This window comes from Ursus maritimus, unplaced genomic scaffold (genome assembly GCF_017311325.1).
Source record: "Ursus maritimus isolate PB19 unplaced genomic scaffold, ASM1731132v1 scaffold_5, whole genome shotgun sequence".
NCBI lineage: Eukaryota > Metazoa > Chordata > Mammalia > Carnivora > Ursidae > Ursus > Ursus maritimus.
The window spans coordinates 54,399,054-54,415,339 of NW_024426663.1; the positions used below are offsets into that span (position 1 = coordinate 54,399,054).

The window sequence follows — 16,286 nt, forward strand, 5'->3', positions numbered from 1 at the left end:
GCTCAGGCCAAGTCTCCGGCTGAGTAGTGGAGGGGCCAGGAGGGGATTCAGATTCTGGGGGTGGGGGCAGGTCGTTGCTAGAGAAGTAGGGGTGCTCCAGGCAGGCCCTGACCCCTTCAACTCCCATGAGCTGTACTGCAGCCTGGTCCCTTAGATTCCATTACCTGCTCCCTATCTGCCCGAGGCCCTTCCTCCCTGGCCTTCAGCCCAGGAGAGAACCCCTGGTCATCAGCAAGACAGCCAGGGCCCAAGGAACCAGTTGAGCTGTCAGTAGTAGTGGGTGTGGAGATGGGAGCCTGTGACGTGGACCTGTGTGGCTCTGCGTTTGTATGGCATGATTTAGACACACTCTGCAGCATGGTCTGGGTGTTGTGGGTCCATCTGTTTGTGTATCTGAAACCATGTGCGACTTAGCTGCCTTGTCTCTATGTGGATGGCATGTGGTTGGGGTTGAGTTGAACGTCCCTGGGACTGTGCAATAAGTGTGAGGGGTGGGGCTCTGCCTCCATAGCCCCCTGGGGAGTACTGGGGTGGAGAGAGGCGGGGAGGAAAGTGCTAAGGAGCAGTTTCGAAGCTTCGAACTGGTCAGACAACTTTGGGACACCTGGGAGCAGGAGCCAAGGAAGCAGAGCAGGAGATTGGCAGACAGGGGGACAGCTGGAGGCCGGACAGGCGGACGGATTTGCGGCCGTAGCATGAAGCTGCTGTCCAGCTGGAGAGCCCGGCTGCCTGCGGGCCCTTGGAGCGGGGCCTGGCCGTGGGCCCAACAACCCAGAAGTAGGTGGGCCCTGGGGGGCTGGGCTGGGGCAGCACAGAGGGGAGCAGAACCAGGAACCTTAGGCCCGATCCTCACCGGCTGAGGAGCCCCAGTTCCTCGGAGCCTCCCCAGGCCCCTTCAGCCAACTCTGACCCGCATGGCCAGGCCGGTGGGCCTGCCGGGAGGAGAAGACAGGCTGAGTCCAGGGCAGGCTTCAGCGGCTGTGTGACATGTACTCACGCAGGGCCCAGTGCTTAGAAAGTACGGTTTAATCTGGTTTAATACTCTGCTGTTGCTGTATCAAAATTCATAATACTAAAAAAAAAATTAATAGTACTTTAGGAAGGGGTTCCCACACTTTTCATTTTGCAGATTCTGCAGCCAGTCCTGACTGGGAGGGGAAGGGAATCATTGTCCTGACACAGGGAACAGGCAAGGCTGGGCCAGCCTGGGCAGCTTGTCCTCCAGTGGCCCATCTGTTTTGTGCCTCTGTGGCGCTGAGGGGTATGTGGCCATGTGGGAAAGGCGGCCCTTTATTGAATTTAATGGCTGATTTATAGCATGAACTCAGGAGTTCAGGTTCACCTGAGTTTATAGAATCATGTTCTAAAATCTTGTTACCTGTGTGGCCTCAGTCAGATCACATCTCCTAGATCTGTTTCCTCAGCAGTAAAAGAGGTTACCACCACCTAATGCCTGGGGTTAAACACGGGAATGCATAGCAGTTGCTTGACATGCAGTCGTTCCTCATTAAGGACAGTGACTCTGATGATGATCATTATTAACTTGGTACTAATAAGTGGGGAAGAGTCTCATTCAGAACGCTACCTATTAAGGGCCACTGCCGTTCACCCGGGGCTTGGCGAACTGTCCACTCCTCACCTCCACCCTGGCCCTCTCTTAGAAACAAGAACAGGTCCCATGCCCAGGCTCAGGTGCAGGCAGGGAAGGGCGCGTGCTCGGGAGGGAAATGTGACCGGGGCTTGGGTGGCCTTTACCACTATGGCCAGAGTTAATACGTTACCTCTGCCCAGGTTTGCCTTTCGCAATCAGAGCTGGAGATCTGGTTACAGATTTACTTCGAACAATGTCTGATGTGTGGACTAAAGTCCTCCTTGGCCTTTGTAAAGCCATCCCCTCTTTTCCTCAGGAACCGCTCACAACTGTGCCCCAAAGATGAGGGCCCAGGAGAACCCGGAGGGCCGGACACAGGTGCTGGGGAATGGGTGGGAGCTGGGTGAGGGCAGGGTTGGGTGGGAGCTAGAGGGTTTGCTCATGCCTTCCCCCTGGGATGGCAGAGACACAAGTTCTGATGAACTTGATTGAGAGTGACTATCCCAGGCTGAAAGTAACAAATGGGGGATGGGGTGTGGGTGGCAGGGAGGGTGCAGGAGTCGTCAGCTTTGGGACTGGCTGACTCCAGCTTGAGGGCCAGCAGGGACCACCTACCCCCACCCCCAGGGCAACCCCAAGGACCTCCAAGTGGCAAGGGTGGGGCCAGAGTTTGCCCAAGAGGACCTGTTCACGGACTTCAGCCCCCTTGGATCCCTCTCCTGTTGCCCCTTGGGGCCTTCTGACTTAGGGGCCCATCCCCTTGACCTGAATGCCCCGGTCCCAAGGCCTCCAGGAGTCCGCACAGTGGACTCATGCCTGCACAAAGGAATGTGAGGAGGGAGCCAGGGGTAGCCAGGCCGGACACAGCTGGGTGGATGAACAGAGAGGGAGGGTGGGGCTCAGACGCCATTCTGAGGACCTGACAGGCCACTCAGGCCACCTGATTGATTCTGGGGCGGAATGGACTTTGCTGGTCCCCATCACTCCACCCTGAGTTACTTCTCTCTGCTGCCCTAGCATGAGTCTCTGGGCTCCGCAGGGAACTCCACGAGGGATCCCATGGTCCCCCTGCCCACAGAGCCCAAGTTTGACATGTTGTACAAGATCGAGGATGTGCCACCCTGGTACCTGTGTATTCTGCTGGGCTTCCAGGTGGGTTTCCCTGCAAGGCCTCCCCACCCCCACTCTGCATGCTCCCCAGGATCCCAGCACCCTTCCTGGCCAACGAGTTTATCTTGGGTAACAGGAAGAGAAACCTGAGGTCAACAACAGTGACTGTTACCAAGCTGGGATGGGGAAGGGGGGTTCTGATGGGGCCTGAGAGAAGATTATCCCTGGGAATATGTGTCTCCTGCCAGGCAGAAGGTCAGTCACAGGGGAGAGGACCCACTCCACAGAAGCCACAGAAATAACTTGGGGGCAGATTAGTACCCCAAAGAGAGAGCTGAACGGCAGCTTTCTGGGAATCCCTTGTAGGAATGTCAGGCCTGGGCGAGCACCCTGCCAGGGGCAGCATGGGTTCAGACCCCCTGAGGCAGGCATGAGGGTCGTTCGGGTGGCCCTGTTTCCCTGTGAGCCCTGGCGCCCTGCCTCATGCACTCTCCCCCCCTCCCCTAGCATTACTTGACATGCTTCAGTGGCACCATTGCTGTGCCCTTCCTTCTGGCTGAGGCGCTGTGTGTGGGCCGGGACCAGCACATGGTCAGCCAGCTCATCGGTACGATCTTCACCTGCGTGGGCATCACCACCCTCATCCAGACCACGGTGGGCATCCGGTGAGCCGCCCTGGCCCCGCCTCCCCGCCCCCAACATACACTGCGATCCACACAGCAGGAGCAGGTGGTTTCTCTGAGGGCTCTTTTGGTGGGGGTGCGGGGGGCTGCTATCTGCCCCCACCTGCTACTCCTACTTCCCAAGCCAGCCCTAGAGCCAGGCAGCTGGGATCCTGCCTTGGGCGCCCGAGGCTCCTCGAAGGCAAGAGTTAAGGCCTACTCTGGGTAACCGGGACCGCCCACTCCCGGCTTTGAGCTTCTGTGTGGGCCTCTTCAACCGCCCATCCTCCCGGGGGCCCCTGCCCCAAGCGCACAGCTCAAGGCCTGGGTGGCCAAAAGACGGTTGTGTGGTGGGAGGATGGAGGAAGGTTGTGAGTGGAGCTTGGAGGCAAGAGCTGAGCTGTTTCCTTCCTTGCGTGTGGTTCCTCACAGTGCAGGAGCTGGGGCTGAGAAGGAAAGGGGGAACGTTGTGGGCCAAGGACTCCATTGTTCTCTTCCTTGGGCCCCCCAAATTAATAGAGTCATGCTGGGGCCGCAGTGACTTCTCTCATCTCTGCGCTGTCCCTTGTCCCCCTGTGTCTCTGCCTCTGGCTGTGATTCTGTCTCCTTCTCCCGGTGCTCCTCTCTCCCCATCTCTCCTGTCTCTGTGTCCTTGCCCATCCCTGACCCCACCCCTGTTACTCTGTGCCTCTCCTTCCAGGCTGCCTCTGTTCCAGGCCAGCGCCTTTGCATTTCTGGTCCCAGCCAAAGCCATCCTGGCCCTGGAGAGATGGAAATGCCCCCCAGAAGGTGGGCACACTTCTGGGGGCTGTGCTGGAGAGGGGAGGCCCAGGAGCCCGGAAGTCTGGACAACTGTCCCAACTCCAGACAATCGGGTGCATTCATGGCAGCATCTTCTCTTCCTCTCTGTCTCTGTTCCCTGGCCATGTGTGTGTCCTTGTTTCTGCTCCCAGAGGAGATCTATGGTAACTGGAGTCTCCCCCTGAACACCTCTCATATCTGGCATCCACGGATACGAGAGGTGGGTTTGCACTTGGGGTAGAAAAGACCTGGACTTGAGGAGGGGCTAGATGGGAGTGAGGGCCACTGCTGAGTTGGGGGATTCGAGGAGGTGGTCCAGAAGCTTTTTTTTTTTTTTTTTAATGTAGAGGTCATAGCCTCTGTATAGTGACTTATAGCTGATCTTTGCTTTTCTAGGTCCAGGGTGCAATCATGGTGTCCAGCACAGTGGAGGTGGTGATCGGGCTGATGGGGCTGCCTGGGGCCCTGCTCAGCTACATAGGACCTCTCACGGTCACCCCCACTGTCTCCCTCATTGGCCTCTCTGTCTTCCAAGCTGCTGGTGACCGAGCTGGCTCCCACTGGGGCATCTCAGCTTGGTGAGCAGGCACCAGGCCTGATCCTTGCCCAACCTCAGCCCTTTCACCCCCTTCATGTCCTCTCCCTAGCCCAGCCTACCAGCCGTCTTTCCTTTGTGCCTCTGCCCCCAGTTCCATTCTCCTGATCGTCCTCTTCTCCCAGTACCTGCGTAACCTCGCCTTCCTGCTGCCTGTCTACCGCTGGGGCAAGGGCCTGACTCTCTTCCGCATCCAGATCTTCAAGATGTTTCCAGTGAGGAGCTGACAGGCGGTGGCTAGGGCTGGAACGGGGGCAGGGGCTGGACCTGCGTCCATGGCAAAGGTTGGGGGGCAGGTCCGGGACAGCAGAGGAGCTAGAGCCAGAGCACAGATGAGGTCCCAGCCAGGGTAGAGCAGGTATCGGGGCCCAGGCTTGAGCTAGGCAGGGGTGAAGGCTGGGGTTGGGGCTGGGGTTGTGGTGGAGGCTGGCGCTGAGGTAGGGTTGGTTAGCCTGGACTGAGACTTCCAGGGCCCTCAGCGCTCCCCTCACCCCACCCCACTTCAGATTGTGCTGGCCATCATGACCGTGTGGCTGCTCTGCTATATCCTGACCCTGACGAATGTGCTGCCCTCAGACCCCACAGCTTATGGCTTCCAGGCACGGACGGACGCACGAGGGGACATCATGGCTATCGCGCCCTGGATCCGCATCCCCTACCCCTGTGAGCCATGCCACCTGGCCCCCTCTGCCTCCAGCTGAGACCATCCATGAGGCCCCTGATGATACCAGTCCTGCTGATGATATAATTAGCATTAACTGTACATTTATAGTGTGCCAGGCAGAGTGTTTTCCTCAAAGCCTCACTCCAGCTTCAGGAATCCAAGTGATCCCAAATAAGCTCCCACGACTGTGTAGCTCCCACCCGAGCTTGAGGTCCCTTAACCCCCACTGTCACCCCCCCCCNCACGTACTGCTGAGTCCCCTCCCTGGTCCACCCAGCGGCATTGCATCCACCCTCCTCTCTCCCCCTGATCCAGGTCAGTGGGGCCTGCCCACAGTGACTGCAGCTGCTGTTCTGGGAATGTTCAGTGCCACACTGGCGGGCATCATTGAGTCCATCGGGGATTACTATGCTTGTGCCCGCCTGGCTGGTGCCCCACCCCCTCCAGTACATGCCATCAACAGGTATGGCCACCTGCCCTCTCCCATAGCTAATCCTCTCAGAGGCCACCCAGAGAGCAAATGTAGGGATAGGGCTGAGTCCCAAAGGTGTGGACTTGGTGAAGTACTAATACTTTCCAGACCTCGTTCTCCATACTTATGAAATGGGGATGCTCTCATCATTCAGTGCGCTTGGAGTAGCTGAGATAATGAAGCCTAAGGGTAACTGTGGTCGTTGACAATCTTCAACGTGCCTGGCCCTCCATGTGCATTCTATTATGCAATCTACTAACAACTCTGTGAGACAGGTACCCTTATTACCCCCATTTTACAGATGAGGAAATTGAAGCCCAGAGTCACCCAAGGGAGTAAGTTCCAGGGCACTGGGGCTAGCGCTTGGACGTGGGCTTTTGGCTCCCAGATCTACCTCTGGCCTGGAGTAGGGAGTACTACGGACAGATAGTTGCAGCTTGCACAGTCCCCAGGAAGGCGAGCAGCCCGCCCAGGGTGTGGGGATGGGGTGGACACAAGCCAAGGAGAGGCTAGACCAAGCCTCCAACTCACCCTTTCCTGACAGGGGCATCTTCACCGAGGGCATCTGCTGCATTATCGCAGGGCTGTTGGGCACAGGCAACGGGTCCACCTCGTCCAGCCCCAACATCGGCGTTCTAGGGATTACCAAGGTGCCACAAGCCAGAGCCGCACAAAGCCCCACCCCGTCTTCGAGCGGTCCAACCCCACAATGAGCCTGGGCCCTTTTGCGCTAGCTTTCGTATCCGGCCCCGCCCGCCTTCCCTCGGGGAACTCAGCCCGCCCGGCTCTGCCCCCAGGGCCTAACCCCGCCCCCGGGCTTCCCCGCAGGTAGGCAGCCGGCGCGTGGTGCAGTATGGTGCCGGCATCATGCTAGTCCTGGGCACGATTGGCAAATTCACCGCCCTTTTTGCTTCGCTCCCTGACCCCATACTGGGGGGCATGTTCTGCACCCTTTTCGGTGAGTGCCGCGTGCGGGCCGGGGGTCTCCGCGCGGTCTGGGAGTGGTGGAGCCCACCCTGCCCGCACAGCAGCTCCAGCCGTTATCCTGCGCCCTCAGGCATGATTACGGCTGTGGGGCTGTCCAACTTGCAGTTCGTGGACATGAACTCCTCCCGCAACCTGTTCGTGCTCGGATTTTCCATGTTCTTCGGGCTCACGCTGCCCAATTACCTGGAGTCCAACCCCGGCGCCATCAACACAGGTACCTACGCTAGTCAGAATGTCCGGGCGTGGGGGACGTGTGGTGGGCTCTGGGCACAGCTCCCTCCCTCAAAGGCACCCTACGACAGAGCCACAAATCCTGCCCAACTCTGGATGTGAAGCAGAGGCTGAGAAGCCAATCAGCAGCTGTTCTTTACTAAGACGCTGTCTATGGACAGGCATGGAGCTTTACACGCGCTCATTTAATATGCACAACAGCTCCACGAGACAGATACTGTTGTCCTCTCCATGTGACTGAGGAGGAAAGCGAGGCGCAGAGAAGTTACATGATCTGTCCCAAGACAACAAAACTGGGATTATAGGTGTGAAAGTTGGTATTTGTACCGTTTCATCTCCTTGCCTGCTCAAAGAAGTCAAGAAGCTGCACAAGTGGGAACGAATTCCCTAAGCTCGGTCTCCAGATGAGGCCGGCATACCCACTGGCCCTTGGCCTATTCCACAGGCATTCCTGAAGTGGACCAGATTCTGACTGTGCTGCTGACCACAGAGATGTTCGTGGGTGGGTGCCTCGCTTTCATACTGGACAACACAGTGCCAGGTATGGGTCAGCCCTGGGAGGGACACACAGGACTAGGCTGGGCTCATCCGCACTCCAACAGATGGCCAGCCCCTCAACCAGAAGTGTGGCCAGGACCCATGCAATGCAGGCCCTGCAAGGAAAAGCAGGGACACTTGGGCTGGTGGAGTGCCCACTGGCTGGAGGGAGAGACGCCTGGCTGGAGAGAGGCACGGACATGCCCTACAAGTTTTGAAGAGGGTAGGTCTAGGGGAGCCATTCCCAGGCCCTGTGAGTTGTTTCCTCTCCATTTCTTGATAGCCATCAGGTGGAAGGGTGCCTTTGGGAGCCTTTGCCTTCTTCCATTAGGGCAGATACAAATGAAGCATCAGTTTGGGTGGCAAAACCCACTCCAATTATTGCCAGCAGCCTGTCACGCTTGACTACTAGGAGAGCCCCTAATGTTCTCTTTGGTATTGGGTCTTTTTCCAAGAATTGTGGAGGATACTTGGTGTGGGCCCCTGAGAACCCTCCTGGCCCATGTTTAGGTGCCCTATAAAATATAAAAACTAAATGCCTCCAGTTGTAATAACGAATAACGAGTTTTCCATATTCTAACGAGTAACAAGCATAGTTAACATTTACCAAATATTTACTATGGGTCAGGCATGAAACTGTATGTCTCGCTTCATTCTCAAAAACTATGCTGTTAGGCAGAAACTAGCAACACCATTTCACAAGGAAACAGAATCAGGGAGGTTAAATGACTCACCAAAGTTCACAACATTTGCAGATTTAAAAGGCCACAAATCTGAGATTTTAACAAAGTCCATCGGATGCAGTCTATGGCTTGTGTCCCAGCCACTGACTGCACCATACTGTCTCTGTTGGAGGGTTTCAGGGGACCTGGAAGATCAGAGAAAGCTCTGTGGAGGCAGAGGTTAAAGACTGCATCAGTCCAAGGAGAAGAGGGATGGGAGTACCAGGATGATGGTCCTCCATTCCCCCACCACTTACCAGCCTAAACACAGCTGTAGGGTTGGAGCACGGGCAGGAAGGGCCTAGGTGCCATGGCCCTTTTAGAGATTTTAGCACCAGATGATGTGAGAACTCTTGGTAGCAGGTACCCCATGGGCTAATGGCGCCCCTCCCCATTGAGAGGAAGCCAGGCTGCGGACCAGAGACAAGGAAGTGGCCGCCTCAATGCCCAGGGAATCTGGGGAGATGGAAGGCATCAGGTGAACAGCTGTATACAGAGGGGCTTGTGATCTGGATAGCTGGATTAAGCTACCCAGATGTGAACAGCCTCAGACTGCCTGAGTTCCTCACATCCCCATCCTTCATCCCAACTGCCTATCAGCAACCATCTCTGCCAGGGATTATTATACAGGTTATGCCACATAATCTTCAGTAGTCCTTCAATGTGCATTGGATGAGGAATCTGATCACACCCAGGTCTGGCTAAATCAGAAGCCAGGCCTTAATCATGGAATCATACACTTTCTTCTGTGTGATGGGCACTTTGCTGATGGGCCGGCCACTTGGCATTTGCTCTTTCCCCATCTACACCCCAAACTTAGAAGGGCAAATTAGTTCAGCAAATGCTAGCAGGGCTAGTGGAAACCTCTTTCCGCTATATTTACACTCCATCAGACTTCTTTCACCCCAGCCTTCTTGTGAAAGCCTGAGACCTCATGCACCCCTCCCCCACCTCCTGAGGGAGCATTCCCCTAGACGTAAATTATCTTTTGTGTATACACACTACCAACAAAGATTTTACTTGGCTTGACTTTCTGAGTTTTGTATTATAAAAACGAGTTTATTTCCCAAATATGGAATCCTAATATTGAATATCAATACTGATTATAGTGTTTCTAAATAGCCCTCCCTGCCCCCAAAGCCGACTGGGCACTATTGGTCCTCATTAGCTTAGCACATGCTAGCCCCATATTAAAGATGTAAATTGACAATTACTTAACCTTTCTGCCTGTTTCTTCATCATAAAAATGTGTACAATGTGTCTATATACCTTCCAGAGGTAGGTTTTGAAGAAATGAGATAATGAAATTAAGGCACTTAGCACAGAGTCTGGCACACTATAGATACTAATTATAACCAGTATCTTTTAGGGTTTCCTAGAGCTCTGGCCAAGTTAAGAGCTGAGAAATCATGGATTCAGTAACCTTTCAGTCCCAGAAAATATTTGAGAATGAAGACAATGGATTCCAGAAATCTGTTTCAGAACTAGGTTATGGAGGTATGGAGGGAAAGTAATGGAGGGCTGCTGACCCTGCTAACCTCAGTAATGTATTTCAGGGAGCCCAGAGGAACGAGGTCTGATACAGTGGAAAGCTGGGGCCCATGCCAACAGTGAGATGTCTACCAACCTCAAGAGCTATGACTTCCCCATAGGGATGAGCATGGTAAAAAGGACTGCCTTTCTGAAATACATTCCTATCTGCCCCGTCTTCAAAGGATTTTCACCAAGGTCAAAAACCCAGCTTCCAGTTCCAGAAGACACTCCAGAAAATACACAAATTGGATCTGCATGCACCAAAGTCTGAAAAATTACTCCTAGGAAAGGTAGGACGTGTGTTAAGACTGTCTTTTGTAGGAGGGTTGAAAAATAACAATATTCTTATACTTTCATCGAAGAAAAACAAAACCACTCAGTTTCTATTTTTTGTGACCTATTTGACGGTCTTCAAGGGAACGGTAGACTGGGTAAAAAGTCAGTATATGGATTCTGAGCAGAATTCCTTAGCTATTTCATAATGAGAGAACTTCCCAACTGGTGTGGGTCACTAAGGGGTTACAAGTATGCTGACATACTGACCCCTTCAGCCTTCTCACTATCTAGGCAGGAAATGGGTCAGCTGTAGCCCATGAGCCATAAACTCTAGCCACAGGTAGCCCCATCCTTGCACTCCAATGTGCTAAAACAAACAAACCTCCCCACCCCCAAACCACAACACTTTATGACATGAAATAGGTTGAGAAATACACTGCACAAGAACAGGAAAAATCCTCTCATATATGCTGCCTTATTTCAGTAGCGATAACATAAAAATCCCTAAAATCAAAACAGATGACTTCAAATACCCTAAAACCATGTTGCATTGGCCTGATGGGATGATCTGTCCAAAGGGCTTCAAAATGGAATAGTTGATGCTCTGAAACTTTCCATCTCTACCTGTAATGCAAATGCCTGACTCTCCAATTAAACAGCTAAGCAGTTTTAATGTGCAGTTTCCCTGACAATCAAGAAAAGTTCCAACACGGCGCCTGGGTGGCTCAGTCGTTAAGTGTCTGCCTTTGGCTCAGGTCATGATCCCAGGGTCCTGGGATCGAGCCCCGCATTGGGTTCCCTGCTCTGCTGGGAGCCTGCTTCTGCCTCTCCCACTCCCCCTGCTTGTGTTCCCTCTCTCACTGGCTGTCTCTCTGTCAAATAAATAAAAAATAAAATCTTTAAAAAAAAAGAAAAAAAAAGTTCCAACAAAATGAGAGCTAAGCCTAGAACTCTCCTTTTTTTAGTAAAAACAATCACTTAAACCGAACTTTCTATGTGCCAGGGACTCTCTTAAGGGCTTGATGTGTATTAATTAATCACACAATCCTGACAGACACTTATAAATGCCATTTTAAAATTTTTTTCGTATTTTTTAAAATAATTTATGTTTTTTAAGATTTTATTTGAGAGAAAGAGTACAAGCAGGGGGAGGGGCAGAGGGAGAAGCAGACTCCCCACTGGGCAGGGAGCCTGATGCAGGGCTCAATCCCAGGACCCCGAGATCAAGACCTGAACCGAAGACAGACGCTTAACCAACTGAGCCACCCAGGTGCCTCTTTATTTATTTTTAATAATCTCTAAACCTAACATGGGACTCGAACTCATAACCCTGAGGATCAAGAGTCACCTGGTCTTCGACTGAGCCAGCCAGGTGCCCCTGTTAATACTACCATTTTATTTTATTTTTTTAAAGATTTTATTTATTTATTTGGCAAAGAGAGAGACAGCCAGCGAGAGAGGGAGCACAAGCAGGGGAGTGGGAGAGAAAGAAGCAGGCTCTCAGCGGAAGAGCCTGACATGGGGCTCGATCCCAGAACTCCAGAATCACGCCCTGAGCCGAAGGCAGACACTTAACGACTGAGCCACCCAGGCGCCCCAATACTACCATTTTAAACAGGTGGAAACTAAGGCACATGAAGGTTAAGTGACTTGTCCATGATCACTGGATTCATATCCAGGAAGTCTGGCTATTCTTTGCTCTTAATCATTAGGCTACAATGCCTCTCGAGTTAACTCAAGTTTATAATCTCCAATTACACTGCACTATGGTAATTTGGCAGTATGTAGAAATGAACTCATTTGCCCCCATCTGAGCTGAGAGAGAGAGGATATGTGAGCCTCATAAATTTGGCAGCCTGCTGTGCCACTTGTGGTACTTAGCTGTTAAAGACAGAGGGGACTGGCTGTATCATGGCTCCAAAAAGAAAGAGAGCCAAGTAGGATTATGTCTGCTTCAGAGTTTCTTAAAAATCTACCTATTTTGGGGTGCCTAGCTGGCTCTGTCAGAACATGTGACTCTTGATTTCAGGGTCATCAGTTCGAGCCCATGGGGATCAAGAGTCCCATGCTCTAGTGACTGAGCCAGCCAGGCACCCCAAGATTACTAAAAACAACAACAGAAAACCTACCTGTTCAGTTTATCGTTAAGGGAGATATTAAGAAATACTGGGGCACCTGGGCACACCAAAGGACACACTCCCCCCACCCCCCCGGAGAATGTGAGGCAGAACGGACTACATGGCCTTTTAAATTTTGAGCCCAACAAACTCAAGAAAAGCGCAGAGGCATTATCAACAACTGAGCAGGGCCATGAGGCAGATTTGTATGTAGAACCAGAGAATTGCTAGATGGTTGACAGCCTATCCCAAAATAAAGATTAGTCACACACATATTATAAATAAGCTCGTGAGGGATGGTCCAGGTGAATCAAAATAGCAAATGAGTCCAATCAGACCAGCAATGGCTTGTGAAGGGCAGAGGCCAATGGCGATTATACTAGAGTAAGGTTATCCTTATATTGGTCAGCCAAAAAGTTTCTTAACATGGGTATCCACAACTGCCCTGACACTAACTACAGGCGAGTTACAGAAGGGGATATCGGGGTTTATTTTACTGCTGTATTTTGGACAGATACATGCATAATGACATACCTGACACTATGGAATCTAATAAAGCCTGCTCTCTTAGCAAATCTTGCCAGCAGGGTTGTCCTGAAGTACTGAGCCCACACTGAAGTGAGTATCAATCACCACAGGAGAGTGCATTCCAGCACCAAGAAACACAACCATCAGCTCAGTTCTACTATTATTTATTTTTTTAAATATTTTTGAAAAAATATAATTTTTTTACAATATTTTCAACTTAAACACTATTCACACTGAACACGTATGGCAGCTTAACCTACCCAAGTATGAAGTTTAAGAAGCCAAAACTGTTCTAGCTTTGTTAAAAGAAAAGTTGTGCTGTAGACTATTGTAGTGATGGTTAACAAAGCAAGGAAAAGCACCACTCAAATCATGTTACCATTACTTCGTTCAGTTGGATTATGGTGGGTCACATGCTGCACTTCACACAGGCATAGCTATGATGCAGTGACGCCTTAGAAGATGATGCAATTCTCAAATTACATCCTTCCTCAGATGTAACATTAGAAGAATTCACTATTTCTGCTGTGAGAAAATACCATCGAAGCCAGGACTAGTTCTCATCTGATTACTACCTTATAACCTCAGTAACCAAGACATACTTGTCTATAAAGAATTATTTCAAATTAACTAACAAGGCCTTCTTCAGAAAAAGGAGATCCTTTTTGATAGCTACAAATGCAAATTTAAGTCTGAACTGAGAAATAGGCCTAACAACTAGAACTTAATTTAAATGTACTCATTTTTTAAAAAGTTTAGACATTAACAAGCATTCGCTAACCCTAAGGGACTAGTTTAGCCTCAAAAAAGACAATTCACTAAGATTTAGAGGTCATTTTAATTTGGTGCTTTGTCACAACTTGACTGGTGCTTCTTTCCTCGCTGTCTTCACATCAAGCCATGGGGCCAATTCTATTTTCAGTAAATGTTTGACAGCTTATTACTTAATAACAGTCTCAGCACTTTTATTAAGCATGCAAGACTAACAAAACTTTGGCAATGCATAAGTGTAACACAGTGACAAGAGAGAGCTTTTACAATTAAGTCTTCTAATACTGCCTTCACAGTGTGGAAATTGTGCTACATCCACCAAAAGAGGGCCCCGTCTACTCAAATATTTTAGTACTTCACCCCAGGAACAAACTCCTTTGCATTTGGATTCAGATTGCTCTTGACCTGGAAAATAAGTACATAAAAAAGCAAGTTCACTAACAGATGGCTTCAGATACTCAGAAGCATTCAACCCAGATCCACATGCAAAAATATCTTCCAAAAAACATAAAACAAAAGAACGCAGATTGTAAGGTGAAACTTAGCCCCAAAAATCTACCTATAGCAGGGAAAGGAGGAACCAGATGTAAACTACATATTTATATGAAAACATATCACCTTCTAAAGAGAGAGTAGGAACTGAAATTAAATTTGCTAAAGTGAAAAAACCAGAAACCCACTAATTTCACACAAACTAAAAAGGTGTCACAGAATAAGCCATCCTGTTCATTTGACTATGATATTTAACTGCTTCATACTATGCAAACATATTAAGTGTTGAAATGATGATTATAGTCGTTTGGGGAATTGTTTATGGCCTAATTTTGCTCATGATCCTCACTGAAAAGATGGAGTTAACTTTCTAAAATTGCTGTATTCTAATTCCCACAGGGAGCAAGGTTTGTAACATGAAAAGAAAACTACATGGGGAATCAGAAGACCTAAGATGGAATTTCGGCTCTGGTCCTAACTTCCTTCCTATGAAAGCCTGGATAAGTCACTTTCTCTGGGACTCTTTTTTCACCTAAGTTAGGGGAAGAATGGGCCAAAGTCTCTAAGAGCCACTATTCCATACCTCTAAATCTTTATTTTCCCAGGCAGACATGTCAGCATATTGAGAATAGCTAGACATTTGCTTTCACCACAGGTGACAAAAGATAAAAAGAAATCAAGATGTATTCCAGGCCCTGAAATGTAGGAATGCTCAGAGGCTTTTAGATAGAATCTGAACCTCCTATATCACTTACTTTTAAGACCAAAGCATATTAAATAACATGTTGGAGCAATAATTTAATTTTAGTTTCATAATTTATATATATGACCATTTCCTTGGACAGGATATAGTCTCACTTCTCTCAAGGGAATTATATCTAAACTTTAAAAGTGTGAGGTTTAAATAAAAAAATCAGTGTTCTTGAATGTAATCTTTTGGCAGCTACAAAAGAATGAGAGGGAATTAACAATAATCTCAAATAGACTAAGTTGAGTTAAACAAACCAGTTTCTAGGCAATTATACCGGGTCCATATTAAAGCTATACATTATGACTAGTAAAGGACTTTACTCATCAGAGCAACCAGGATTATTTGTGGAATGACTAATGTAGCCATAAGCAAGCATATCTCAACAGACTATTCATATCACACATCTCAATTGGGTTACTGTCATTTACTGCAACAAGTCTAGACTACAATGTAAATTTCTATGTTCTCCATACAGCCCTTTAGAAGAATGGTTCCCAAATACCTGATGGGGCAAGCTGGCAGTATGCCTTAGCAGTGCTTTTTAAAAATTAACATGCCTAGACAACCGATTCTGCAAGTCTGGGATGCAGCTGAGGGACTTATTTTTGTTTTTAATGCTTCACAGGTAATTATGATGTATTGCCAGGGTAGGAAATCACTGCACAGTGAGAAGAAGACAACTGCAAAAATTACTTCAGAGTCTAGGAGTAAATTCCAGAGAACTGTCTTGTAAAAGCAATTAGAGATTGTCAATATGGTCAGAAAGGTCAACATTAGGACTTCAAATCATTATATTGTAATTTTAGCAAACAACTCATCAGGTTCTACCCTAGTACTAATGCTCATTTATCATAATTCCTAAAAAACCTTTTACTGCAAATATACCATCCCCAGCAAGGAGACATGGAGAATAGCTAAAAATGCAAATAGGTTTGTGTTCCTTTTCTGCCAAGAGCTTGTAAAAGTTCCTATTAAATCTCAGTTCCAAACGGGAGTTAGGGTAACTCAATGAAAATCTTGGGTCAGAGGAAAAAAAACCCAAATTTTCACCTCTCAGATAAAATTTTGCAAATTTCGCCAAATGTTTAAGGCAAAATTAAAGAGCAAAACCTCTTCATCAAGCTACTTTTGTATAGGCAAGTCACATGGACAGACTGTATATTCTTCTCGATTAATGCTTTAAGACATTTACATATCCTAGGGCAACACAGTTATTAAAACGAAAAGCAGTGGCAAGAAGTCTGCTAGTAGTCTGAGACTAGCCCCGGAGTATTGCCAGAAGTCACTCCATGTCATAAATGAGGAGACCAGGAGGCCCCTGCTTCCACAGTAAGAAGTAGTACAATTTCCGAAAGGGAAGTAATGTAGAACCCTTCTTAAACAGATGACTGCTGCCTTTTCCACTTACGGGAAAGATGAGCTACTTTTTAAAAAGATGAAAAATAA

At 49.3% G+C, this 16,286-nt stretch overlaps 2 protein-coding genes across 3 annotated transcripts in view; one reads left to right on the forward strand and one right to left on the reverse strand.

Annotated features, from left to right (window-relative positions):
• SLC23A1 (solute carrier family 23 member 1) lies at positions 1-16,286 on the forward strand. The gene is made up of 15 exons (XM_040622375.1): positions 1-1,969; positions 2,609-2,743; positions 3,209-3,366; positions 4,064-4,152; positions 4,317-4,384; positions 4,561-4,742; positions 4,854-4,974; positions 5,266-5,422; positions 5,739-5,886; positions 6,440-6,545; positions 6,724-6,853; positions 6,953-7,096; positions 7,559-7,654; positions 9,929-10,195; positions 14,489-16,286. Exons 1-14 carry the CDS (start codon positions 1,934-1,936, stop codon positions 10,174-10,176), a joined length of 1,818 nt encoding a protein of 605 aa, XP_040478309.1. The 5' UTR covers positions 1-1,933; the 3' UTR covers positions 10,177-10,195; positions 14,489-16,286.
• PAIP2 (poly(A) binding protein interacting protein 2) overlaps positions 12,975-16,286 on the reverse strand; it is a 22,381-nt gene continuing 19,069 nt past the window's right edge. For both annotated transcript variants that reach the window (XM_040622374.1, XM_040622373.1), the window contains exon 4: positions 12,975-14,002. In XM_040622374.1, coding sequence (XP_040478308.1) covers positions 13,946-14,002 — 57 coding nt within the window. In that variant the 3' untranslated portion in view covers positions 12,975-13,945. The remainder of the gene's footprint in view (positions 14,003-16,286) is intronic.